General features: G+C 33.3%; 3 protein-coding genes and 1 long non-coding RNA gene across 4 annotated transcripts; 3 read left to right on the top strand and 1 right to left on the bottom strand.

Annotated features, from left to right (window-relative positions):
* The first annotated feature begins 226 nt into the window (after window positions 1-226).
* LOC123684556 lies at window positions 227-2,654 on the top strand. The gene is made up of 3 exons (XM_045623850.1): window positions 227-738; window positions 1,263-1,362; window positions 2,283-2,654. Exons 1-3 carry the CDS (start codon window positions 239-241, stop codon window positions 2,652-2,654), a joined length of 972 nt encoding a protein of 323 aa, XP_045479806.1. The 5' UTR covers window positions 227-238.
* A 510-nt stretch (window positions 2,655-3,164) lies between these two features.
* Window positions 3,165-4,620, top strand: LOC123684276. The gene is made up of 3 exons (XR_006748123.1): window positions 3,165-3,245; window positions 3,907-4,059; window positions 4,459-4,620. It is a non-coding gene; the product is annotated as an uncharacterized LOC123684276 (long non-coding RNA).
* Window positions 4,621-13,063: 8,443 nt separating this feature from the next.
* Window positions 13,064-13,669, bottom strand: LOC123684554. The gene has a single exon (XM_045623847.1). The coding sequence runs from the start codon at window positions 13,667-13,669 to the stop codon at window positions 13,064-13,066; it is 606 nt and encodes a 201-aa protein (XP_045479803.1).
* A 373-nt stretch (window positions 13,670-14,042) lies between these two features.
* Window positions 14,043-19,238, top strand: LOC123685140. The gene is made up of 4 exons (XM_045624735.1): window positions 14,043-14,120; window positions 15,963-16,064; window positions 18,398-18,550; window positions 19,120-19,238. The coding sequence occupies exons 1-4, from the start codon at window positions 14,073-14,075 to the stop codon at window positions 19,177-19,179; spliced, it is 363 nt and encodes a 120-aa protein (XP_045480691.1). The 5' UTR covers window positions 14,043-14,072; the 3' UTR covers window positions 19,180-19,238.
* Window positions 19,239-26,380: the final 7,142 nt, after the last annotated feature.

Genomic DNA, 26,380 nt, shown 5'->3' with positions numbered 1-26,380 from the left:
GTGAAGTGTATATAGGTATTAAATCTCGCAACTTCCCCAATGGAATATTTTTTTGGATACAATAAAGAACTTTTATTATGAAGCTCTGGTGAAGTAACGCTAACCACGAGTAAAGATTTCATGAACAAGTGGGTACTTCAACCTTAAACACTTGTTTTTAGTGTTTCAAAACAATTCTTGAAAACCTTATTTGTAGAAACTCATGACTTTTTTATTTCAGTCGGCAATATGTATCTACATGGGTCTCAATACTACAGACATGTCTCTTAAAACAGCAGAATTGAATAAAATATTATGGCCCTACGATGAGCTCGGTCCAGAGGTGTTAGAGCAAATTAAAAAGAAGAATAAGCTACTCCAAACTACCAGAGTAATAATAACGGTTAAAATTCTGTTAATAGGCGTTATTTGTGTACCGTTGAGTGGGGATAATGGAGAATTAACCGTTTTTTCCACCATCAAGGGAGATATGGACATGCCAATAATAACTTATCTTGCCCTTTCAATTATGACAGCACTTGTTAAACTCTATTTGTCGTATGCAATAGTCTGTGTGAATTACCTAATGTTATTTGTAATAAACGATGTTACATCCCATATCTTACTCGTGAGGAAAAAGCTGGAGTTAATAAATGAATTGTATGGTGTGGAGGATGAAAATTATTACGATGAATCATATCAGAAATATGTCAACGAAACATTGAGGAACTGTATTGATCAGCATAACATTATTCTCGAGTGAGTGTAAATAACTTGAACATTTAAATCGAAAATGAATAGTAGCTACCTAGAAGTTGTAATGACAAGGGCGTAATATCTATAAATTGAAACAACAGTTATTGTCATGCCAAGTTGAGGGGCTAATATATTACTAAAGAAGTATACTTAAATAATATGAATGAGATTCTTCTAATGAATACATTATCCATTTGACGATTGAAACTGACGTAATATTTTGGAGATTGTATTACATTTCGTTATATGGGGTACATATTTTATCTGTTATGAAGATGTTGGAAATGTTATAAAGATGTTGAAAATAAGGATACAGAATACCATTGCCTAAAATACCAGTATCTTTTGGCTTTTGAATATCTAAAAGCTCCATACCCCCAAATATGGTCTCAATGGGTTCTAGATTTATTCCTTCTTATTTATTTCTCAGAAAAATAGCTATAAGTATCACTTAATCCTATAAAGGATAAGTCATAATTGATTTTAGTTATGGTCATCGATGTTATAATTTTATACGATTTTTGTAGGTATACTAAGATGCTGAAGGTATCAACAGACGATGAACTACCTTTTGTCACTCTTTTTGGTATACTCTGCTTAGCCTCTTTGTACATCAAAGCGAAAATGGTGAGTTTTTCAAGATTGAATTTGAAAAATATTGTGAACTACACTCTAGTTTTTGATGGAGCTAAGAGATGTGATTGACTGTCTTCTGAAAATTATAGACCTATCTCTTTAACTTCAATAGCCGTTAAAATAATGGAGGAGATAATTTTTAATGCTATGTTGCCATTTTTTGATATACAATAATTTCTTACCTAAGGGTAAGCATAGAAACATTCCGCATAGGTCTGTCATCACTAATCAGTTGAAGTGTCTCAGGGCTGTTGATTTCACTCATGCTTTCGTTAACGTTTCTCTGCATAAACTGCGACATGTGGGGATTCAGGGTGACACTGACGTGGTCGCTTGGATGGAGGGCTTCCTTTCGAAAAGGAAGTTTTTGGTCAGAGTGGGCTCAACTAGATCTACCATGAGAGATGTTTTGAGTGGCGTGCCTCAGGATTCAGTTCTGGGTCCCATTCGGTTCCTTATACATATTACGGATCTGCCAGCGTCTATGAGATCTCAGTGTTGTTCATAAGCGGGTGCTACAAAATTGTTAAACTTTCCAACTTTCCATCGTTCTGTCCTACAGGACAGAACCCCTAGGGACAATTCCCTAGCGAGGTTGTGTAATGATTGGCTGCTTTCGTTGAAGATTGAATAGTGTAGGGTGTCACTTAGGAAGAAGGAATCCGGGATTTTCTCACTTCATTGATGGGCAGCCAATTGAAAATGTATTCACTCACAGCGATCTGTCATGGAGTCAGCATATAGCATATTGCACGAGCAAAACAAAAAACTATCTCTATATTGTCGCTGGTCCTTCGCTGGTTGCGATCTTATGATTGCAGCGCAATTATACAAGATGTACATTCGCTCAGTTTTGGAGTTCGCTAGTCCTGTCTGGTATCTCTGACTCATCAGGGATGCTTCTCTTTTAGAATCAGTTCAGCGTTGGGCCACCCGAATACCATAACGCTTTGTGCGTCCAGTTTATGACAGTAGATTTGGCTCTCATGGATATCACCAGGTTCTTGTTGAGGAGCGATCTCATAACAACCTATAGATCGCTACATTTTCACTTCGGTTTTGACCTCATTCATCTTTTTATGCTCAACTCGAATAATCTGAGAGGACATACGTTCAAACTCCCACGTGAGAGATTCTTTACTACCACTAGGCAGTACTTCATTTCCAACAGAGTATTCGAGGTTTGGAATAGATTGCCGACTGAGATAGTTTGTGCGCTTAGTGTGAACATTCTCAAGTACAAATCTGACTTCTTGGCCTCACAAAACGCTTTGGTATTGTGAAAGTGAATTTTTTTTTTATATTATATTATATATTATAATCTTCTTTCGCGATGTTGCCGTTTTTCATTTGAAAATATTTTTAGTTTATAGGCGAAGAATAAACTCTGTATCATGTTATAATAATAATCTGATTTAGGTGAAATAGGTTTGGATATGTGGAGTTTATGACTGAAAGATATATGCATAGTTATTTCCTGGTGTGTTTCACAGTGCAAAAAAATGTATGTATATTCTCAAGTCAATATACTGAGTCAGAGAAAAATCTTGAATTAAAACTGTCTAGGTTGTGATACTCCATACTTACAGAAACAATTCAAATTTAACTTCAATACAATGTAAATTGTAGAAAAAATGATAAATATGTAAATATATTTATCATTTTTTCTACAATTTTTTTTTGAGGAAACTAACGAGAATATGGAAATGATAAATTCAACAAAATTTAGGCATTCCTCATTGATTTTGATGTCTCTTAATTTTCTTCTCCAGGATCATGAGATTAGATTCATAGTCAATTGTATATTGACGCAAGTCTTATCAGTCATACTGACTTTCAGCTATTGTAACGCAGGACAACTATTAATCGATGAGGTAAAGTATTTACTCACAGAAAAAATAATAAATATCATTAATATTTAGTAATTATAGCTTACACTAGTGGATATATGATATTGACTGTGTGTTTCACAAAACTTTTATCTTAGTCATTTTAAAAACAAACCATTTCTATGTTCAGTTTTGTACATTCTAGATCCACCTTAGATTTGCAAAAATCAACAAGTCGTTCAAAGTTATGTGGAACCTTCAGTCAATTTTAGTAGATCGAGAAGATCACACATGAAATCCCTTGTATTAGGTATATGCAATTTATTATTCTAGTACAGATTACTAAAACAATTCAAATAATAATTAGGCAAGAGAATTTTTGAAATATTTACGCAGTTTCTGTTTTGGATAGTGTATCTACATTCTGAATTTGATGGAAAACCAAATTTCAAAGCGAATATTATTGGAGCTGAATGCACGAAATTAAGAACAAAATCTGTTAGTGTGTGACATTAATATTCTAGATATTAAATCAAATTTCTAATAAACATAAAAAATAAAGAATCGAATGAAATAAAATTCATTGTTGAAAAACCGTGGAAGTTGAAACTGCAATTAATGCTCTGATTATATTTAGGAAGCTCTCATTTCCAATCTGGGAGTGAAATATCCGATGATTTAAACAACAATAAAAACATTTTTTTAGTCGGAAAATCTCCATCGTGACTTATGTCAGTGTCCATGGATTTTATGGAATCAATCGAACAAAGAGAACTACCAAATATTCTTATTAAATTCAAGAAAACCACTTGTTGTCAGTAGCTTGGGCGTGACTCTGAATAAGAATCTTATAGTCCTTGTAAGTACTAAAAAAAAATTCATCAGATAAAATCATAAAAGATTATGATGTCGAGTGGAAACTCATAAACATAAATAGAGGAAGTAAACGTAATTTCAAAGTGGATGTATGGACTCTGGAGAATAAAGTATCAAATATCATGAAAATATATAGAGTGGTTCGAAAGTTATGGTGGGTTATTGAAGAAATTAACAAAAACAATAAAACACTCCGTATCTTGATAATAAAAAGAGATAGACCTTTCAAATATAGTTTATTCTGACTCACCACTATCACCTCTCTCCACCCTTAGCTTACGCCCATTTACCAATGAATCACCCTGTATTTTATATGTTTTCTTGCCATGTATATCGCTTTGAAAATTAACCTTAATGAAAAATTAACAGTGTTCGTTTTCAGGTATTGCAAAGAGCACTATCCATAATAGCTTTTCTAGAGCAAGTGTCTACAAAACCCTGAATACCTTCATATTAGCTGTATTGAATGTAGGAGAACTATTACAATTTTTAAACTTGTCATCACCCCTCTGCACAAGTATTGAGATTTGAATAAAATAACCACTAGCAGTTTGGTGTTTTATTTAACAAATTATAGGTAGCTTAGGATTGCTGGAGTTACATTGTTGACCAACATGGGATTTTGAATAATGCTCAAATTTATTCTTTTCCAAATTAATGCGATATTTCGTTGGGATCCAATATGTTGTTCCAAAATTATCAATATGAATAGAAAAACAAAACTCATTTATTACAGTATGTAAAGATTTTCTCTATTCCGGAAGTCTTATCAATATTTCTTTCGATATATTTATTTTTTGCCCCAAACCACTAGTTACGAAAATTATTATTAATTATATAACCAGAATATGAGAGAAAAATTTTAAGAGAAAAATTACCCAATATTTTGTGATTCCAAAACAGATAGAGGTGAAATAATGGGTGGGAAAAATTTCGAGCTAATCACATCATCAGAACCACAGAACATAAAAAATTAATGATCCCACCTGGTTATTTGGAGCCTAGTATGAAATGAGGCGTGATATTGAAAAAAATTATCCATAATACAATGCATACAAAGTCCAGAAACCAAGAGCCCAGAAGAAACTGAAACAGACTGGGAAACTGTGGAAGATACTGCAGAAACTAGTGCCGGGACTCCATGTTTGACATCTGTTAGATGTAAAAAAAATCTAGGAATTCAAAAAACCTCAAGAAGAAATCACCATCCAATAAATATCCCAAGATGAGCATGTTGAGATCTACGACGAATTCGTAAGGTTATGTAATACAGTCAAATTTTTCATTTTGTTTTTTCACGATAATATAATTTTTTTCTTAGATTTGAATAATTTGTTTCCAGTCTAGAGATGAGCGATACCGTGATTTCTAGATCACGTTGTGAAACGTTCCTGTTCCTTTATGATATCAGTGAAATTCAAGCGTGACGTGATCACCGTTTAGGTATCGGTTAGCGCCTGTTCTCCGTTCTCCGTTCCGTGCAGCACTGGAAGTGGGGTCACCCCACTCCCAGTGCTGCACGGAACGCTAACCGAATCCGATACCTAAACGGTGATCACGCTTTATTTCACTGATATCATAAAGGAACAGGAACGTTCACGTTTCACAACGCTAAGCACGGACCGTGCTTGTTATTATTATTTGTATGAATCACCCAAACCTTAGCTCTTTTGTCTTTCTGTTAATTCTTCAGAGGTAACAGATTTGTGGAATATGGATATGAATAATTTTGGACATCGAAAAATAAATAATACCTACGCATGAAATAATTCACATGTGAATATATATTGATAATATTAAGTGGCTGATACTGCATCAAATAAAATAAGAGAAAAACAGAAAAATTAACAATCAGAAATGTACAAAAATATAGTAAAGCCAGTTATTGAATAATTAAATTTCCTAAATATATTTGATATTTTCTATTAATTTCTGAGCTAATCGAAGAATTTTGAAATCTCAAATGAAAAGGTATGATTTTTAGGACATCGAATAATAAATAATAAGCCATATGCATATATTCAGACGTTTATTTATTTATTTAATAATAATGATGAGTAATCAACCTCCAAACAAAATACACGCATTTTATAATTGTCTATATGAAAATAGTTGAGGGTCTAATACTGTAACAAAAAAATAAGAGAAAAATTAAAAATTTCACAACAAAAAACTCAGAAATGGGTAGTTAAAACAGTTCCTAAATAATCGAATTTCCTAACTATATTTGATAAATTTTTCGAGAGAAAAATACAATTATTCCTATTCATTCTCCACCAACGACATATTACAATTGAGGAAGAGAATCATTTGAGTTTTTTTATTAGTCAGCCTGCTTCGACGTTCTGTTTATATTTGTCCGGCTTTCGAAAACAATCGTTCGCACTGAACTTATGTTGCTAGAGTGCATCAATAAGTGCCGACAAAGGTTCCGAAGCAATAAAAACATCAGGCTGGCAGGCTGGCTTCATAATTTACGATTGCACGAACGTTGATATGCCAATATCTGTGAAATGTTCAAACAGTGATCCCATCACGCTCTGTATTCGTTTTTCGGAACCGTGACTACCTGTGACAGTCTGATATCAGTGATTAAATCACAGTTCGTGAAATATCGCTCATAGAGTAATAAACATATATAGAGGAAGTATTCGCAATTTCTACATGTCCCCAACATGGTTAGATTACGTTGTCGGATTGTGATATATTTTCAAATCCACAATTTTACTATATCGTTATGAATTTATATTATATTGAATGAAATATATTTATTTGACTGATTCCCGATTAAATATGCAAATTGGAATATTTGGAATTCGATATTCTTCCTAATTGTCGAATTTATACTAAGCAGAATTTTCATTATTTTCTGTATCTACCTGCTGAAATCCAAGGTTTGGCAACTTTTGCTCTCCTAGTCCTAGTGTCATCAGTGGTTTCACGTCGTTTGGCGCGCTTGAAGTTTGTTTTCTGAATTTCTGATATACCGGGTGTAACAGGATTATGGTACACCCCCCTTATCTTCGTTAGTTTTGAAGGTAACAGATTGAAATTTGGGATATCCCATATACATAATAAGTGACACTTTTTGATCTACAAATGATTTTTTTCAATTCCTGTTTCGCCGGAAGTGATACTAACTTTCGATTCTTAAAACACCCTGTATATTATTACATTCTTGAATAATTTGCATAATTTTCTGAATCCAATGATACCACATAAGTGACATTTCAATCGTCAAAATTATATAATATATAATTTAATTTTTGGTTTTCCATTTGAGTGTGCCATGATAGTTCCGATTTATTCTCTCTTCTATTCCAATTAACCCGTCCAATACTAGACAAATCGAAATTCTGTCAAAGATACTGAATTGCGTTTTTTACAGTCAAATAAAGTTCATAGTAATCGTTTTTGGGGTAAAACTCAATTTTTTCACATGGAACCGTGGTGCTATTTATAAGTACTATTAATAAGGAATTTATCCATAGCTGGTAATGAAATGTGCGATCAATACAATCAGAATTACAGGTAAAAGAAAATAACAAAATCAATTATTTTGTTTTAGCTGTAATTTTGATTTTATTGAACGCACATTTTATTAATATATATGGATAAATTCCTTATTAATAGAGTACTAATAACTGGTACCACGGTACCAATATGATTCCATTTGAAAAAATTGAGTGTACCCCAAAAACGATTACGATGAACTTTATTTGCTCAAAAAGAACGCAATTTAGTATTTTTGACGAGATTTCGATTTTTCTACTATTAGACGGGTCGATTGGAATAAATCGGAACCATCATGGCACACTTGAATGGAAAACTAAAAATTAAATTATAAACAATTTTGACGTTTAAAATGTCACTTATGTGGTATCATTGGATTCGAATCGAAATCCATGAAAAAATATAGGGTGTTCCATTGAAAAAAATATCATTTTATGAAATATTATGACAACGCGACTGTCAATTTTTGTTTTGGTTCCGGCGTCAAGAAGGCAACTAAAAATGCAACCAGTTTGCCCATTTAACCGAAATCGTAGCATCAATAATAACGGAGTTGGCAATGGTGCCGACCTAATTTGGAACACCCTGTAGATGTTCAGTTTGATATATTATGAATAGATTGAGTTCTAAGTGATATTAGCTGCAAACCTTCTGTCTTCTTGCCTCAGATGAACTTAATGTATAAATTAATCGAATACGTATAAATTCATAATGAGAACATGTTTAATACTTTTCTCTGGAGAAGAGTCGTTAATGAATATTTCCTTCAAGTTCTAAATATTATTTAATTTCCTTACGTATGAAAGAATAAATATTTGTATTAGATACTGAAGACGATTGTTAGAAACTGAATCAGTTAGCAGTAAGAAGTTGAAAAAGAGGTTATGTCTATCGTCGAATGGGTAAGTACATTGTTCTTCAGGAAAATGTAAAAATTATTATTTCAACTCCCAAATACATTAATTCTGGATGTCATTCTAATTATTTCCGATTGATTTTCTCCAGGGGAAGATAGGGTTTAAATATTTCACAAATGTTTGTAATTTTCGAATCTTGAGGTTTTAAATAGAATTAGAATTAGAATAGAAGCTTTCGAAAGAAGAACAAAATGTTCGACAATAAATTGTCGACGTTTCGATCCCATATTTGGATCTTTTTAAAACTTTTCAGACAAATTTCTAGTGTAGTACATTAAGGATATGAAACCCATAGGTCATTTCATCTTAAAATTTTGGTGACTATGTCTGCCCGAGAGGTGGCGTTATGGATGTCGCGCTACACTCTAGTGCAACCCCAGCGGGTTAATGAATTGTGTAGATACAATACTTTTTATACAACTGCATTCATTTCCACTAAGGAAAATCCAAAAACTGGAAGCAAACCGTGACAAAATTACAAAACGTCAAAAAGTTATCGGCTACGCAGCTGTTCATTATTCGTTTCCATGGCAACTATTAAGGGTTTAATCTTATTGGTTATTAGCCGTGCGATTTACTTTACAAATGTTGATCTCTGTTCACATTTTCTGTGAGGGGTGTAGAAAAAAAGTTTTATGAAACCCACCATTAAAGTATCCTTCATATTTTCATGACATGTCATTTTATAGGCGAATTGAGTAATTGTATTTTGAAGATGTGATTGCAGTTTTGAGTTCGGAAGGATGACATTGGAATAAGGTTTATGAGAAATTCTGTGGAAAAAGTCTCATAAACACAATTATACTCCAAACCATGAAGCTATTCGATACAAAAGATTCTAAGCTAAGTAAATACTTCTATATTATCTTCAATATATTCGGAAAATTATCCACCCTAAGGTCCTTACATAAATAAATCATTCGAAACCTTCAAAATAAACACCAAATTTCTTTGAATTGAATTTTGTTTTATTATATCCATATCTAAGCGCATTCAAACATAGTCAAGCTTGTAATTGTGATGAATTTCATTATAATATAGGTGATTATTTTGTGCATAAGTAAATAAAAAAAAAATCTTTTTTCATTTGCAGATCCTTACATGAACGAATGCTTACCATATATTCAGTATCAATTTGGTATACCAATTTTGAGGAAAATCACTGCTATTGGAGTGATAGGACTCATTTGTAATTTAGTTATTACTGTCATTTACTTGATTTCAAATTGGAATATCCACTATTTCATCAAAATAGCCCACACACAGTGCCTTGAGTTATTCGTAAGTATAGGACATTGATACAAAAAAATCCATCAAATGGTTTCTTTCGTATGATGATTGTCGTTATACAATACTTATATTATATTACTACAGTAATATAGTTAACGTTTTTCCTCTGCTCCTTTTACTTTAGTTGGTGATAAACCTGTCAAACAACACCCGGTTTTTATGCGCATACGGTCAAGGGCGTAGATCTTTATTTTTATAGGGGGGGCTAATCGAAAAAATTTTTTTCTCTATTTCAGTATCGTAATGAGTTCATTACAGTTCTAAAAACAGTGCTGTAATGAACTCATTACAGCATTGTTTTCAGTTATATTTTTCGTTTTGTGGTTGTCTATCTATGACTTCCAATCCTGTCAAAATTCAACACACGTCAAATTGTCAATATAATATAATTTGGATTTAGTGAAATGATTTGCGACATTATATTCGCAATTTCTCTCAATTCTGTTGGTGTTAAATCGATTTCGTCAGACATAATTGACGAGTTTCATGCGTAATTATAAATTATTTCAAAATTCGAAACGTACGATTCAAACTAAAATTCCGTAATCTGTCAATTTTCGCAACAGTCACACCAACTGCAATATTCTAAAACAAGTTGCAGAATGGGCTTCTATTCCAACACGAATGCGAAATTCGAAAACGAGCGACGAAGGAGCGAGTTTTGGAACGCATGAGTGTTGAAATTGCCTTCTGCAACGAGTATTAGACGATATTTTCTCTATTTCAGTCAAGTTTTGTGAAATATTGTCGAAATTCAATGAAAAATTCAGATTATATATCCTAGTGACTTTTGTTTTGTATCTTGCCAGTTGGTGTGACTGTTACGAAAATTGACAGATTACGGAATTTTATTTTGAATCGTACGTTCCGAATTTCGAAATAATTTACAATTACGCATTAAATTCGCGAATTATGACTGCCGAAATCGATTTGATACCACCAGAATTAAGAGAAATTGCGAATAATGTTGAAAATCATTTCACTATATCCAAATTATAGATATTATATCGACAATTATTGACGTTTGTTGAAATTTGATAGGATTGGAAGTCAGCATAGACAACCACAAAACGAAAAATATATCTGAAAACGATGCTGTAATGAGTTCATTACAGCACTGTTTTTAGAACTGTAATGAACTCATTACGATACTGAAATAGAGAAAGTGTAGTACTGAACCAGAGTTTCTTTTCACGTGATAGTGAAGTGATAATAAATGATAAAACGTAAAAGGGTCCGATTTTTTGGTGGCGTGTCGATTTTAAAGAAGTTCAAAAAAAATTATTGGTTCATTTTATGGAGAAATTTTCTTTTGCTTAATTTTAAGTGGTCCGTTAATTTACTGGTGAAGTGTATACATAGGTATAAAATCTCGCAACTTCCCCAATGGAATATTCTTTTGGATACAATAAAGAAATTTTGTTATGAAGCTCTGGTAAAGTAACGCTAACCATGAGTAAAGATTTCATGAACAAGTGGGTACTCCAACTTTCAACACTTGTTTCAAGCGTTTCAGAAATAACCACATTCGAAACAACACTTGAAAACCTGATTTGTAGCAACTCATAACTTTTTTATTTCAGTCAGCAGTATGTCTCTACATGGGTCTCTATACTACAGACATATTTGTCGAAATTGTAGAATTGAATAAAATATTGTGGCCCTACGATGAGCTAGGTTCCGAAGTGTTAGAGCAATTAAAAAAGAAGAATAAGCTTCTCCAAACTACCAGAGTAATAATGACGGTTAAAACTCTGTTAATGGGCGTTATTTGTGTACCATTAAGTGGGGATAATGGAGAATTAACCGTCTTTTCCACCATCAAGGGAGATTTAGACATGCCAATTATAATTTATCTTGCCCTTTCAATTATGACAGCACTTGTTAAACTCTATTTGTCGTATGCAATAGTCTCTACGAATTTCCTCATGTTATTTGTCGTAAACGATATTACATCCCATATCTTACTGTTGAGGAAAAAGCTGGAGTTAATAAATAAATTGTATGGTGTGGAGGATGAAAATTATTACGATGAATCATATCAGGAATATGTCAACGGAATATTGAGGAACTGTATTGATCAGCATAACATTATTCTCAAGTGAGTGTAAATAACTTGAATATTAAGATCAAAAATGAATAGTAGGTACCTAGAAGTTTTAATGACAAGGGCGTGAAATCTTTAAATTGAAACATCAATTACTGAATGCAATTTGTAACCTTTACAGGCGATTTAAATTGTCATGCCAAGTTAAGGGGCTTATAACGGGTGTTTTTTTTGAGGTATATAATATATATAATAGACTCACGCCTGAACAACGCTTGCAAATAGTGCAATTTTATTTCGAAAATAATGGTTCTGTGCGGAATACGTATCGCGCACTACGTCCATTTTATTTTGGTTAGCGATGAAGCGCACCTCTGGTTGAATGGCTACGTCAACAAACAAAACTGCCGCATTTGGAGTGAAGCTAATCCTCAAGTGTATGTCGAAACAACGTTACATCCAGAAAAACTGACTGTTTGGTGCGCTTTATGGGCTGGTGGAATCATTGGTCCGTACCTCTTCAAAAACGATGATGGCCAGAACGTTACAGTCAATGGTGATCGGTATAGAGCCATGATTACTAACTTTTTCATTCCTGAATTGAACAACCATGATGTCCAGGAGCTGTGGTTCCAACAAGACGGCGCAACATGTCACACAGGTCGTGCCAATCGACTTATTGGAAGACACGTTTGGTGACCGCCTAATTTCACGTTTTTGACCTGTGAATATGCCTTCAAGATCTTGTGATTTAACACCGCTAGACTACTTTCTGTGTGGCTATGTAAAGTCATTGGTCTATGCGGATAAGCTACAAAACCTTGACCATTTGGAAGACAACATTCGCCGTGTTATTGCCGATATACGGCCACAAATGTTGGAAAAAGTCATCGAAAATTGGACGTCCAGGTTGGACTACATCCGAGCCAACCGTGGCGGTCATATACCAGAAATCATATTTAAAATGTAATGCCACAAGATTATCTTGCGGATAGATAAAATTCATGTCAATCGAATAATCTTTCGTTGTTTTATTGCAATTTAAAGTTCTATAGCTCTAAAAAAAAACACCCTTCACATTACTAAATAGTATACTTAAATATTATGAATGAGATTTTTCTAATGAATACAGTATCCATTTGACGATTGAAATTGACGTATCTTTCTTTCTATATTCTTCTCCTTCTTCCTCTTTTATTTAGGTCGTAACCTGTTCTTCTTCACGGTGTCTCTACCGAGGTGGATACCCAGCTCTCCAGCCACCTTTTTCTTGGTCTTCCTACGTCTCTCCTTCCAGTGGGTTTTCGATCTCGTGCTATCTTTATAAGTCTTTCATAGCCCGCTCTACCAACATGATCATTCCATTCTCTGCGTCTCTTCCTGACGAATTTCCCGATGTCTACCACTCCACATTCTTCCCTTATCGCCGAGTTCCTTATGCGATCTCTTCTGGTTTTTCCAACTATATTCCTCAGTGTACTCATTTCGGCCGTAAGTAATAGTTGTTTAATCCTACTCGTGCCAGCTCGTGTCTCCGCAGCGTAAGTCAATACGGGCCTTACCATCGTTTTATAGATCTTAACTTTACTCTCTGTCCTGAGGTATTTATTTTTCCATGTTACGTCTCTCAGATATCCAGATATGCGTGCTCCCTTCATAACCTGTTGTCTGGCTTCTTTATTGTTATTTCCATCGCTCGTTATTTCTACACCTAGGTACTTGATGTTCATTACCTGCTCTATGATTCTATCGTTCACCACCAACTTACACCTAATGGGATCTTTCGATATCACCAAAGATTTTGTTTTTTCTGTTGATATCAACATATTCAAGATCGTCGCCGCTTTCGAAAAGGCGATATATCCACTCATTAAATTTCGCTGGTGCTTCTTAGAATGTGATATATTAAACCAGAATAAAGATGTTGAAAATACGGATACAGAATACAATTGCCTACCCTTACAGTAACCTTTGGCTTTTGAATATCTTAAAGCTCCCCCCCTCCAAAATAAGGCCTGGAACCACGCCTGATTCATTAAAGATGGGTTCTAGATTTATTCCTTCTTATTTATTTCTCAGAAAAATAGATATAAGTATCACTTAATCCTATAAAAGAATAAGTCATAATTGATTTTAGTTATGTTAATCGATGTTATAATTTTATACGCTTTTTGTAGGTATACTAAAATGCTGAAGGTAGCAATAGACAAAGGAGTACCTATTGTCACTATGATAGGTATACTCTGCTTAGCCTTTTTGTACATCAAAGCAAAAATGGTGAGTTTTTTAAGATTTAATTTGAAAAATATTGTGAACTACACTCTATTTTTTGATGGAGCTAAGAGACGTGATCGACTGTCTTCTGAAAATTATAGACCTATCTCTTTAACTTCAATAGACGTTAAATAATTTTTAATGCTATGTTGCCCTTTTTGGATATACAATTATTTCTTACCTAAGAGTAAGCACAGAAACATTCCGGATAGGTCTGTCATCACTAATCAGTTGAAGTGTCTCAGGGCTGTTGATTTCACTCATGCTTTCGTTAACGTTCCTCTGGGGAGATTTTTGCATAAACGGCGACATGTGGGGTGACAGCGTCTATGAGATCCCAGTGTTGTTCATAAGCGGGTGCTAGAAAAGCTACAATACTGTTCAACTTTCCATCGTTCTGTCCTACAGGACAGAACACCTAGCGACAATACCCTAGCGAGGTTGTGTAATGATTGGCTGCTTCCGTTAAATATGGAATAGAGGAGGGTGTCATCTTTAGGAAGGAGGAATCCGGGATTTTCTCACTTCATTGATGGGCAGCCAATTGAAAATGTCTTCACTCATAGTGATCTGCCATGGAGTCAGCATATAGTATATTGCATGAGCAAAACAAACCATCTCTATATTCTCGCTGGTTGCGATCTTATGATTGCAGCGCAATTATACAAGATGTACGTTCGCTCAGTTTTGGAGTTCGATAGTCCTGTCTGGTATCTCTGACTCATCAGGGATGCTTATCCTTTAGAATCAGTTCAGCGGAATGCCACCCGAATACGATATGGCTTTCTGCGTCCAGATTATGACAGTAGATTGGCTCTCATGGATATCACTAGGTTCTTGTTGAGGAGCGATTTCATAACAACCTATAGATCGGTACATAGTCTCTTCGGTTGTAAATTTAGTCATCTTTTTATGCTCAACTCGAATAATCTGAGAGGACATTCGTTCAAACTCTCACGTAAGATATTCTTTACCACCACTAGGCAGTACTTCAGTTCCAACAAAGTATTCGATGTTTAGAATAGATTACTGACTGAGATAGTTTGTGCGCCTATAGTGTGAACAGTTTCAAGAACAAATTTGAATTATTGGCCTTACAGAACGCTTTGGGATTGTTAAAGTGAATTCTTTTTATTGTGTTCTTTTTTCATTCATTTGTAGCTCGAATTTTGTTCTTCCCTTTCTTCTTATAATTTCTAATTCCATAATCTTTTTTTCGCTGTGATGGCATTTCTTATTTGAAAATATTTTCAGTTTATAGGCGAAGCCTCAACTCTGTATCATGTTATAATAATAATCTGCTTTAGGTGAAATAGGTTTGGATATGTGGAGTTTATGACTGAAAGAAATATGCTAGATATTTTCAGTGCAAAAAATATAAGTATATTCTCAAGTCAATATACTGAGTCAAAGAAAAATCTGAAATTAAAACTTTCTGGGCTGTGATTCATAATGAAAACAGAATGACGTATCGAAACAATTCAAATTTAACTTCAATACAATGTAAAACCATAGTGTGTTGAAAAAACGATTAATATTATTATTAACATATATTCATTATTTTTTCGAATTTTTTTTTTTTTTGAGGAAACGAACGAGAATATAGAAATAATAAATTCAACCTAGAGTTTGACTTCATTCCTCTAGATATATGCCATTATAAATCTCGTAACCAAATAATGCAAAAGGGAAATTCTACATACAAATTTGTCCCTAAATGCTCAAAAGCTCCAAAGGTAAAGTTGGTACTTTTAGCAAATTCATTTCTTGAAACATTTCCTCTACAATTGAAGAAAATATAGCCATTCCTCGTTGATTTTGATGTCTCTTAATTTTTTTCTCCAGGAACATGAGATTAGATTCATAGTCAATTGCATAGTGACGCAAGTCATATCAGTCATAGTGACTTGCAGCTATTGTAACTCAGGACAACTATTGATCGATGAGGTATAGTACTCACTCACAGAAAAAATTATAAATTTCATTAATATTCAGTAATCATAGCTTACATTAGTTAGATATATGATATTGACTGTGGGTTACACAAAACTTTTATCGTAGTCATTCTAAAAACAAACCATTTCTATGTTCAGTTTTGTACATTCTAGATCCACCTTAGATTCGAAAAATCAACAAGTCGTTTGAAGTTATGTGGAACCTTCAGTCAATTTTGGTTGATCGAAAATATCACACATGAAATCCCTTGTATTAGGTATATGCTAGTTATTCTGGTTGAGAATTACTAAGGCCCAGTTTCACCAAATGCTTTAATCTTGACTTGGCTCTTAAGTGAGGCCTTAGATCACGATTAATGTAATGTAGCGTTTCACCACACTCCAAAGCGCCATTTAATCGACCAATCGCGATTTAGCACTAATCGGCCATTTTTTGAGGATTATAACCTTTCAAGTTGAGATTAATAATTATTTATCAGTATGGAACTCTTGCCTATGTAATTATTTTTCCGGAAATTTCTAATTTTTGGGTCAATTTTATCAAAATATGACTATATGTATAGGCTCAATATTTCCTATTCAAAATACACATAAACTTTGTTTTTGTGTTTTATGAAATTTATTGCAAAGAATAATTTATTGATATGTTTGATTGAAATATTATTTAAGAAGCAGTTAAACTTGTTAATAAAAATAAATAAGTTAATAAAATTACTTAGATAGTTTTTTTTCTAGACTGTGTGGTTTTGTGAAATGGGGTAATTTCTTTTTAACTTCTGCAAGTTTCCGACATTTCGAAGCACAACACTCGACATTTTCGGCAAAAATTAACTTTGTTTTTTGTTTACAAGATGACAAATGATTTTAAATGTTATGAGTTATGAATGAATGACACCTGACACCTAGCGCCAATGGTGGTCATCACTGCTTATACGATACAGAACACTATATAACTGTTTGTTCACAACGTTGCCAAATGGTTTCACTATTTAATCGCGATTTGGTTAATCGCGATCATCTTCGGACGGGTTGATGCATGGTGAAACAGAAAACACTGTTAAGCCTGCTTTAGTAACAAGCGGAGTTTAATCAATCTGGGATCAAGTGCTGTTTGGTGAAACTGGGCCTAAAAAGATTAAGATAATTATGGCAAGAAAATTTTTGAAATATTTACGCAGTTTCTGTTTTGGATAGTATACATTCTGAATTTGATGGACAACAAAATTTCAGAGCGAATATTATTGGTGCTGAACGCACCAAATTATGGACAAATCTGTTAGGCCCAGTTTCACCAAACAGCACTTCATCCCAGATTGATTAAACTCCGCTTGTTACTAAAGCAGGCTTAACAGTGTTTTCTGTTTCACCATGCCTCAACCCGTCCGAAGATGATCGCGATTAACCAAATCGCGATTAAATAGTCAGACCATTTGGCAACGTTGTGAACAAAGAGTTATAATAGTGTTCTGTATCGTATTAGCAGTGATGACCACCATTGGCCCATTGGCGCTAGGTGTCAGGTGTCGTTCATTCATAAATCATAACATTTCAAAACATTTGTCATGTTGTAAACAAAAAACAAAGTTAATTTTTGCCGAAAAGGTCGAGTGATGTGCTTCGAAATATCGGAAACTTGCAGAAGTTAAAAAGAAATTATCCCATATCACAAAACCACACATTCTGGAAAAAAACTATATAAGTAATTTTATTAACTTATTTATTTTTATTAACAAGTTTAACTGTTCCTTAAATAATATTTCAATCAAACATATCAATAAATTATTCTTTGCAATAAATTTCATAAAACACAAAAACAAAGTTTACGTGTATTTTAAATGGGAAATATTGAGCCTAGTCATATTTTGATAAAATTGACCCAAAAATTAGAAATTTCCGGAAAAATAATTACATAGACAAGAGTTCCAACTGATAAATAATTATTAATCTCAACTTGAAAGGTTATAATCCTCCAAAAATGGCCGATTAGTGCTAAATCGCGATTGGTCGATTAAATGGCGCTTTGGAGTGTGGTGAAACGCTACATTACATTAATCGTGATCTAAGGCCTCACTTAAGAGCTAAGTCAAGATAAAAGCATTTGGTGAAACTGGGCCTTAGTGTGTGGCATTAATATCCAAGATTAAATCACATTTCAAATGAATAAAAGAAAAAATAAAGAATCGAATGAAATAAAATTCATTCTTGAAAAAAACTGTGGAAATTGAAACTGTGCAATGAATGACCTGATGATATCTAGGAAACTCTAATTTTAAATACAGAAGTGAAATATCCGATGATTTAAAAAACGATAAAAACATTTTTCAGTGGGAAAATCTTCATCGTGACTTATGTCAGTGCCCATGGATTTTATGGAATCGATCGAACAAAGAGAACTACAAAATATTTTTATTAAATTCAAGAGAACCAGTTGTTATCAAGAGCTTGGGCGTGACTCTAAATAATAATCTCATAGTTCTTGTAAGTATTGAAAAAAATTCATGAGATAAAAGTGGAATCCTATAAGATTTTGATGTCGAATGGACTCTCATAAACATAGAGGAAGTTAACAAAATTTTAAAGTGTCCCCAAAATCGTTGTATGGACTTGTCAGATAATAATATACCCACATTTTCAAAAGTTACTCTGTTGTCTGAATATTCAGGTTTGGCTAGATTTATTGAGTATTAAAATCGCATGTGGAAGTTCGAGAAATACCTTGCTCCCTTCAGTTTTTTCTGCTTTATTCAAATATCCTATCAAATTTTTGCAGAGAATTAAGTATCAAATATCATGAAAATATATAGGGTGGTTCGAAAGTTATGGGTTGTTGAAGAAATTGACAAAAACAATAAAACACTCCGTATCTTGATTATAAAAAGAGATAGAGCCTCCAAATGTAGGTTATTCTGACTCACCTTTGTCTCCTCTATCCACCCTAAGCTTACGCCCATTCACCAATGAATCACCCTGTATTTTATATATTTTCTTCCCATGTATATCGCGTTGAAAATGAACCATAGTGCAAAATTAACAGTGTTCGTTTTCAGGTATTGCAAAGAGTGCTATCATTTATGGCCTTTATAGAGCAAGTGTCTGCAAAACCCTGAATATCTACATATTAGCTACATTTGATGTACGAAAACTATTTCAATTCCTAAACTTGTCATCACCCGTCTGCACAATTATTGATACTTGAATAAAAATAATCACTAGTAGTTTGGTGTTTTATTTAACGCATTATAATGAGCTTAGCTGAATATTACCTAATATTTCGTGATTCCAAAACAGATAGAGTTAAAATAATGGGTGTTCATATCAAAAACAATTTCTAATCATCTAGAAAATTTCGAGCTTATCACATCATCAGAACCACAGAACATAAAAAAAATATTTCTGTTATTAATGATCCCATCTGCTTAAGGTTGTATAGAATATGTATTTGAAGCTCATTATGAAATTTAAGTTAGCTAGTGTTAACAAGTTAGCATTACCAGAGTCCAGAACCATAGAAAATATGCAGGATATTGAAAAAAATTATCCATACAATGCATTTGGAGTATGAAGGAACAAGTGCTCAAATGTTAATGATAAGATAAAAACAAAAATCAGGAGTTTTTGAACGCTCGTCTTTCTTGGACAAATTGCACCCTTGGAAATACATTCGATATTTATACCTAGCTATAAAGAGTGCTGTGATCGCAAATGATGTAATTTGAGCATGAATGAACGTTCACTCGAAAGCTCTTGAACTGACGTCAGCACCTTTCTCTCAATTTTTATTCGATTTGAAGTATATTTCACTTTGTATGCGATTTTGATCAATGTGTCAATGAGATTGATAATAATAATTATATCTATTAACAATTAAGGAGAAATGAGATCCAGATATCATTTTTGGGAGAAAAGATAGTGAAAATGAGCGAATATGAATGTTTCATTCCATTGTGGATCAATTGACTTCTGAGTGATATCAGCCACAAAGCATTTACCTCAGATAATCTTCAATTATGAATTGATCAAATACGTATAAATCAATAATGTTTAATACTGTTCTTTGAAGAAGAGTCATTAATAAATATTTCCATGAGTTTGCGATAATTTAATTTTCTATCGTATCAACGACTACATATTGTCATTAGATACTGGAGAATATTTGAAAGTAGGTCATTCAGCAGTGAGCAGTTGAGAAAAAAAAAATATAGCATGGTAATCTTCGACTGGGTAAGGATATTGTACAACTGAAAAATGTGAGAATTTCCTTTCATGGTGTGAATATATTCATTTGAGATATTTATTTTCGCTTGCGTTTTCCAGAAAAACATAGGCTTTTAATCAGGGGCGGTGTTAAGTTTTGATCAAGGTTCGTAGAACTCAGCGCCGCCATTGTCCAAAGATTCACCCCTGAAGTTGGTTATAGATAATTCCGCGCACTTTATGAGTGCGCTGTGCGCAGTCGTCCTTATAATGACGGCTGGCTATAATGATATTTTAACTATGTCCGTTTTATCTGTAGCACTTCTATGTTCTTAACCCTTTTCGATGGTTCGACGAAAAGGTCGAGGTGGGGTAAGAAATCGAACCGCCACTTCAATTAATTCGAGTTCAAGTCAGTTCAGTATATTCAACACACAGTCTAGTAAGTACAAGTCAAGTACAGTATAGTATAGTTCGTCGTTGCTCTCGCCCCTTGAGACACAGTGTTCAACTTGCACATTTCAAGTTAGTTAAATATTGGCCTAGTCGCCACGTGGTTAGAAAAGACCCTTCAGTCGGTCATCGTTAGTACCCAAGTCGGTAAATTGTTATTGGATAAGTGCGTGGAACTGATTCATAGTTTTCGATAACTAGTTAAGCGAATCTTGTAAAGTGTACATTGTGTAATTGTATATATAAACCTACTTCAATAAATAGTGTGGAAAATTTCATGGTCCTTCGAACTTCAACAACTCAGCACCTAACAGTCCAATTTATGTATGGATGTTCTCATCTAATAGCTACAGGCGGATCCAGACGATGTTTGAGGGGGGGCCATAGAAAGTCACGGCTCATATAGGTTAGCAAAATAGCGGAACTTTTTGTTGGTACCTACTGGGTCAAATATTTTTTATAGAAAAATGGATTTTAGTAGATCATATCATATTCAATTTCCAAAATTTTCGTAGGACAAAAACAAGGAAAAATTTCACATATTCCATAAATATATTCCGTAAATTGATTTCATGAGAAAACCCAGGCGCAAGAAAGTATGAGGTGTACAAAAAAAAAACCATTATTATTGCATAAAGAACAAGGCTTCAATTACCATAGTTAACACAGTTGTGCTTTTGGTGAACAGCTCTTGGTAGATAATTCTCTGCCAATCTCACTAAACACACAGCAAAACCTTCCTGGCCGTTTCCGAAGGCTCACCTCGATTCGACCACGACCGTTTTTGCTTGACGTTGTCATAAATGATCCACTTTTCATCACCAGGTACCAAGCGTTTCAAAAATAGGGCGATTTTGTTGCGATTCTCCAGTGATTCGCAGTGGAAATTCGGTCCATGCGGTTTTTTGGTTAGCTCATGTGATATCCATACATCTAGCACCTTCTTGAGATCAGCCTTATGCAAATAGTGTTCCAAACGGTTTACTGTGGACTCTTAAGCTCTTGAGCAATCGAAACAGGACTCGACGATATCCATGCTTTTATCGATATTTTCGACAATTGGCCAGTGGCCTTTCAGTACGTGGTGCATCTTTGACATCGAAATTACCGGAACGGAATCGACGAAACCAAAAATGGACGTGATTAGCTATTACATTATAAGTGCAAAAACACTATTTACATTTTCAGCCGCCTGACTGGTATTTTTGTCTTTATCTAAGAAAAACTATAAAATATAGGGTATTTTTTTTTTTGCAAGTGTCCATCATTGTGGCGCTCTCAAACTTAATTGAATCAACTCATAACAAAACTGTCAGAATGTTTTTGTAGTGCGAAATCTCATCTTTTTAACGCCATATAGTGCAACCCGATCGGACTTGTACAACGCAAGATACAGATAACTAAAGCCATCTATTGGACAAATAATGAATTACTTTTTACTGCACCTATTAAATTAAGACATATGATCAAATATTAAAAATTTAATAACAAATTCTAGTCTCGTATTTTTTGACTATCGTATCTTTCAACATTAAGACTGCTGCAAATGGTTCTATGTATGATTAATGCAATACATTCAACTTGTCTTCAAACATTCTAGTTCATATCCAATCTTTCACCCTTGTGATTTTTCAGGATACATTCTTATATTTATAAGGTCTGCGAGGGGGGGCCATGGCCCCCATGCTTCCCCCTCTTGTATCCGCCCCTGCTTTTAATATTGTTGATGCGCATATTCTGATGGATCCGTTGTTTTACCTATCTGGAATTTCGTTTTCCCAATGATAAAAAAACCTGGTTCAGGCAAAATTCAAATCAGTTGCATTCTAATGAGATAAATGTTTGATTACAGATTTGAGTTCAGAAGAATGAATTAGTTATAAGATTTTTGTGGAATAATCACAAAAATACAATTATGCTCCAAATCACGAAGCTATTTGGTGCAAGCGAAGCAAAGCTAAGTAAATATTTGTACATTTTTCCTTTGCTAAGGTTTTGCTAAAAATAATGTTTTTATCAAAATGTTGCCAATACAATATTGCCTTGAGGTAGATAAATAAATTTATTCATTCGAAGAGTATGTAATATAAACCAAATGAGTTTTATTTTTTTTCTTTATTATATTCATACCTGATCACAATCAATGAATAATAAGTTTGATTTTGTAATGAATTTTAAATTAAAATAGGTGATCTTTTCCTTCCCAAATGTAAAATAAATAATATATTCCCTTATTTTCAGATCCTTACATGAACGAATGGTTACCATATATTCAGCATCAATTTGCTGTACCAATTTTGAGGAAAATCACTACCATTGTGTTGTTACTACTTATATGTAATTTAGTAATTTCAGCTATTTACTTTATTTCGAATTGGGATATCCATTATTTCGTCAAAATAGCCCATACACAGTGCATGGGGTTGTTCGTAAGTAATAAGACTTACCTCATGGGTTCGGAAATTTGAATAAAAGGTCAATCTTTCGATGATCGATATTCAGAATGACCAAGAATTAATATTCAGAGATTAAAACATAATCTTCAGCTTCAGATGCGTACGAATGAAAATCATATCCTGAAACTAATACTATACAGGGTGTTTCTTAAACATGCGGCAAAAATTCAGGGGGTTGTTCCTTGGACTATTCTAAGAATATTTTGTCCTTTGATGATTTTTGAAAAACCTATTTGTTTCGAAGATATAGTGGAAACAAAATTTCAGATAATAACATTTTATTATGAAAAATTACATGAAAATTCAACTCAACCTACAAAAACTGTTGAAAATGACCACCTCTAGCCAGCATACAAGCATCCAATCTTCTCCTCATTGACTGCCGAACCCTTTCAAAAACACCAGGATCATTTCTTATTAAGTTACACCCAGCAATGATCCGATTTCGCAAGTCTTCCACATTTTCTACTGGAGTGGTATAAACTAATGATTTTAGATGGCCCCATAGGAAATAACTGGCCGTTTTTAGTAATTGGAATGTTGTTAAACAAATTTAAAAATAAATTGTACCTACTTAGTAAACACAGTGCGGTACGCATTTTCATTTAAACTATTATTAATTTTAAAAATATGAAAAATGTTGTTCGCTCTGTATCTTCGAAACAAAGAGGTTTTTCAAAAATCATCCAAGGACAAAACATGCTTAAAATAGTCCAAGGAACAACCCCCTGAATTTTTGCCGCATGTTTAGGAAACACCCTGTATATCAAGAGCCCAAGACGGCTTTATAACAGGCCAATTGAAAAGTCCCCGGTCTACCATAGTAAAACCCATTTTTTCGATACCATTTTTGTAGTACGATTTGTCTTTCGCTTCAAAATAGGCCTCAGTTTCGGCGATTACTTCTTTATTGGCGCTAAATTTCTTTTCAGCGAGCATTCTTTTGAGGTCTGAGAACAGGAAAAAATCGTTGGCGAATACGGTGGATGCAGAAGTGATTCAGAGCCCAATTCATGCAATTTTGCCATTCTTTTCATTGATTTGTGATACGGCGCATTGTCTTGATGAAATAGCACCTTTTTTCCTTACAAAAATAACTTAATGAATAAATAAATGAATGAATAGAAAATAAATGAAAATGAAGGAATGAATGAATTAATATATGAATGAATGAATAAATGAATAAAAAATAAATGGCTAAATGAATGAATGAATGAATAAATGAATGAAAAATAAATATAAGAATAAATTAATGCAAACATAAATGAGAAATGAATTATTGAATGTACAAATGAAAAAATGAATAAATTAACTAATCAAGAAATAAATGCAATGAAGAATGAATGAATACTTGAATGAATAGTTGATTTTAATCAATGAACACATGAGTAAATGAATGAATAAATATATAACACTTGAAAATCCGATTTGAAGATACTTATGACTTTTCATTTCAGTCGGCAGTATGTCTTTACTTGGGTCTTAGTACTACACACTTGGGTCCTGAAATTTGTGGATTAATGAAAATATTATGGCCCTACAATGATCTTGGTTCAGAAGTGTCAAAGCGAATAAAAAATAAGTATAAGCTACTCCAAATTACCAGAGTAATAATAACAGTTCTATCTTTGTTCATAGGCGTTATTTGTGTACCCTTAAGTGGGGATAATAGAGAAATGGCCATTTTTTTTAATATTAAGGGGGATATGGTGATCCCAATAATAATTCATCTTCCCCTTTCAATTATCATGGTATTCGGTAAACTCTATTTAACGTATGCAATAATCAGTATCAACTTCACTACTTTATTTGTTATCAACGATGTTACATCCCATATGCTACTGTTGAGAAAAAAGCTGCAGTCAATAAGTAAATTGTATGGTGAAGAGGAGGAACATTATTACGATGAATCATATCAGAGATATATCAACGAAATATTGAGGAACTGTATTGATCAGCATAAAAATATTCTCAAGTGAGTGTACATAAATAACTTGTACATAAAAATCGAAAATGAACAGTAGAAGTTTCAAATACAATGGCGTGAAATCTTTAAATTGAAAGAACATTTACTGAATTAATTTATCAACCTCTATTCACCATTGCGATTGATATTTTCATACCAAGGGGATAATACATTACTAAAGAAGTATACTTGAATATTATAAATGATTTTCATCTATTTGTGGGTGATACGAGATTTCATCAGGGATTTCCATATTATTTATAATATTTCAGCTTAGCTCCCATTTTATTTAAAGTTCTAATGAGTTCACTATCTACTTTGACGATAAAACAAGTTTTGTATTAAGGTGATATTTTTGTGATTTTATTACACTCATTTAACATTTTATTATATGAGATACCTATTTCATCTGTCTAAATCTTTTAAGATATAAATATTAAACATGGTTTCTGGTTCATTTTTATTTATTCACTTATCAGAAAAATTGAAATGAAAGGTACTATTTTTTGCTTCTGCTTAAGCCATAATTTTTTTATAGTTATAATCATTAATGTTAGAATCACATACGATTTTTGTAGGTATGCTAAAATATTGACAGCAGTTTTAGATAAGGCATTACTGGTTGTCACTTCACTCGGTATACTCTGCTTAGCCTTTTTGTACATCGAAGCAAAAATGGTAAGATTGTTATTATTTAAATAATTCAGTGCTCAAAGGCAAATTAAACTTTTTTTTATGACGGTATAGTAGGTATGGATGTGATTGAAAGATATATCAACAGATGTTTTTGAGCGATTGGTTTATCGGTGCAAAAATAATCTTTAAGTATATCATACAACTTCACTTATTACATAATTCATTTTGAATGAAAAAAAAAAATGCCAAATGAATGGGCAAAGGACACATAACTATAACGCGCTTGTTCGAATAAGTATTCATGTAACTTTTTCACAGAATATCTTATGTTTATATTTGCGTCAATAAACTTGACGTAGTATTGAAACTAAAAATCTGAAGTTGAAACTTCCTTGGCTGTGATTTACCATGAAAACAGAATGACTTAATTATTCAACTCAATGTTTATTGTTTTTCTCGACAATTTTCTTGAGGAAACGCAAATAATAAATTCAGTCTTGAAAGGTTCGACTCAATTCCTTTCGATATATGACATTAACGCTCAAACGAACCCAAGGCCAAGTCAATCTTAATTCTATATTTGAAACATTTCCTCGATGACTG

The sequence above is a fragment of the Harmonia axyridis genome, chromosome 7 (assembly GCF_914767665.1).
Source record: "Harmonia axyridis chromosome 7, icHarAxyr1.1, whole genome shotgun sequence".
In the NCBI taxonomy this organism is placed as follows: Eukaryota; Metazoa; Arthropoda; class Insecta; order Coleoptera; family Coccinellidae; genus Harmonia; species Harmonia axyridis.
This window is presented reverse-complemented; position numbering and strand designations above follow the sequence as displayed.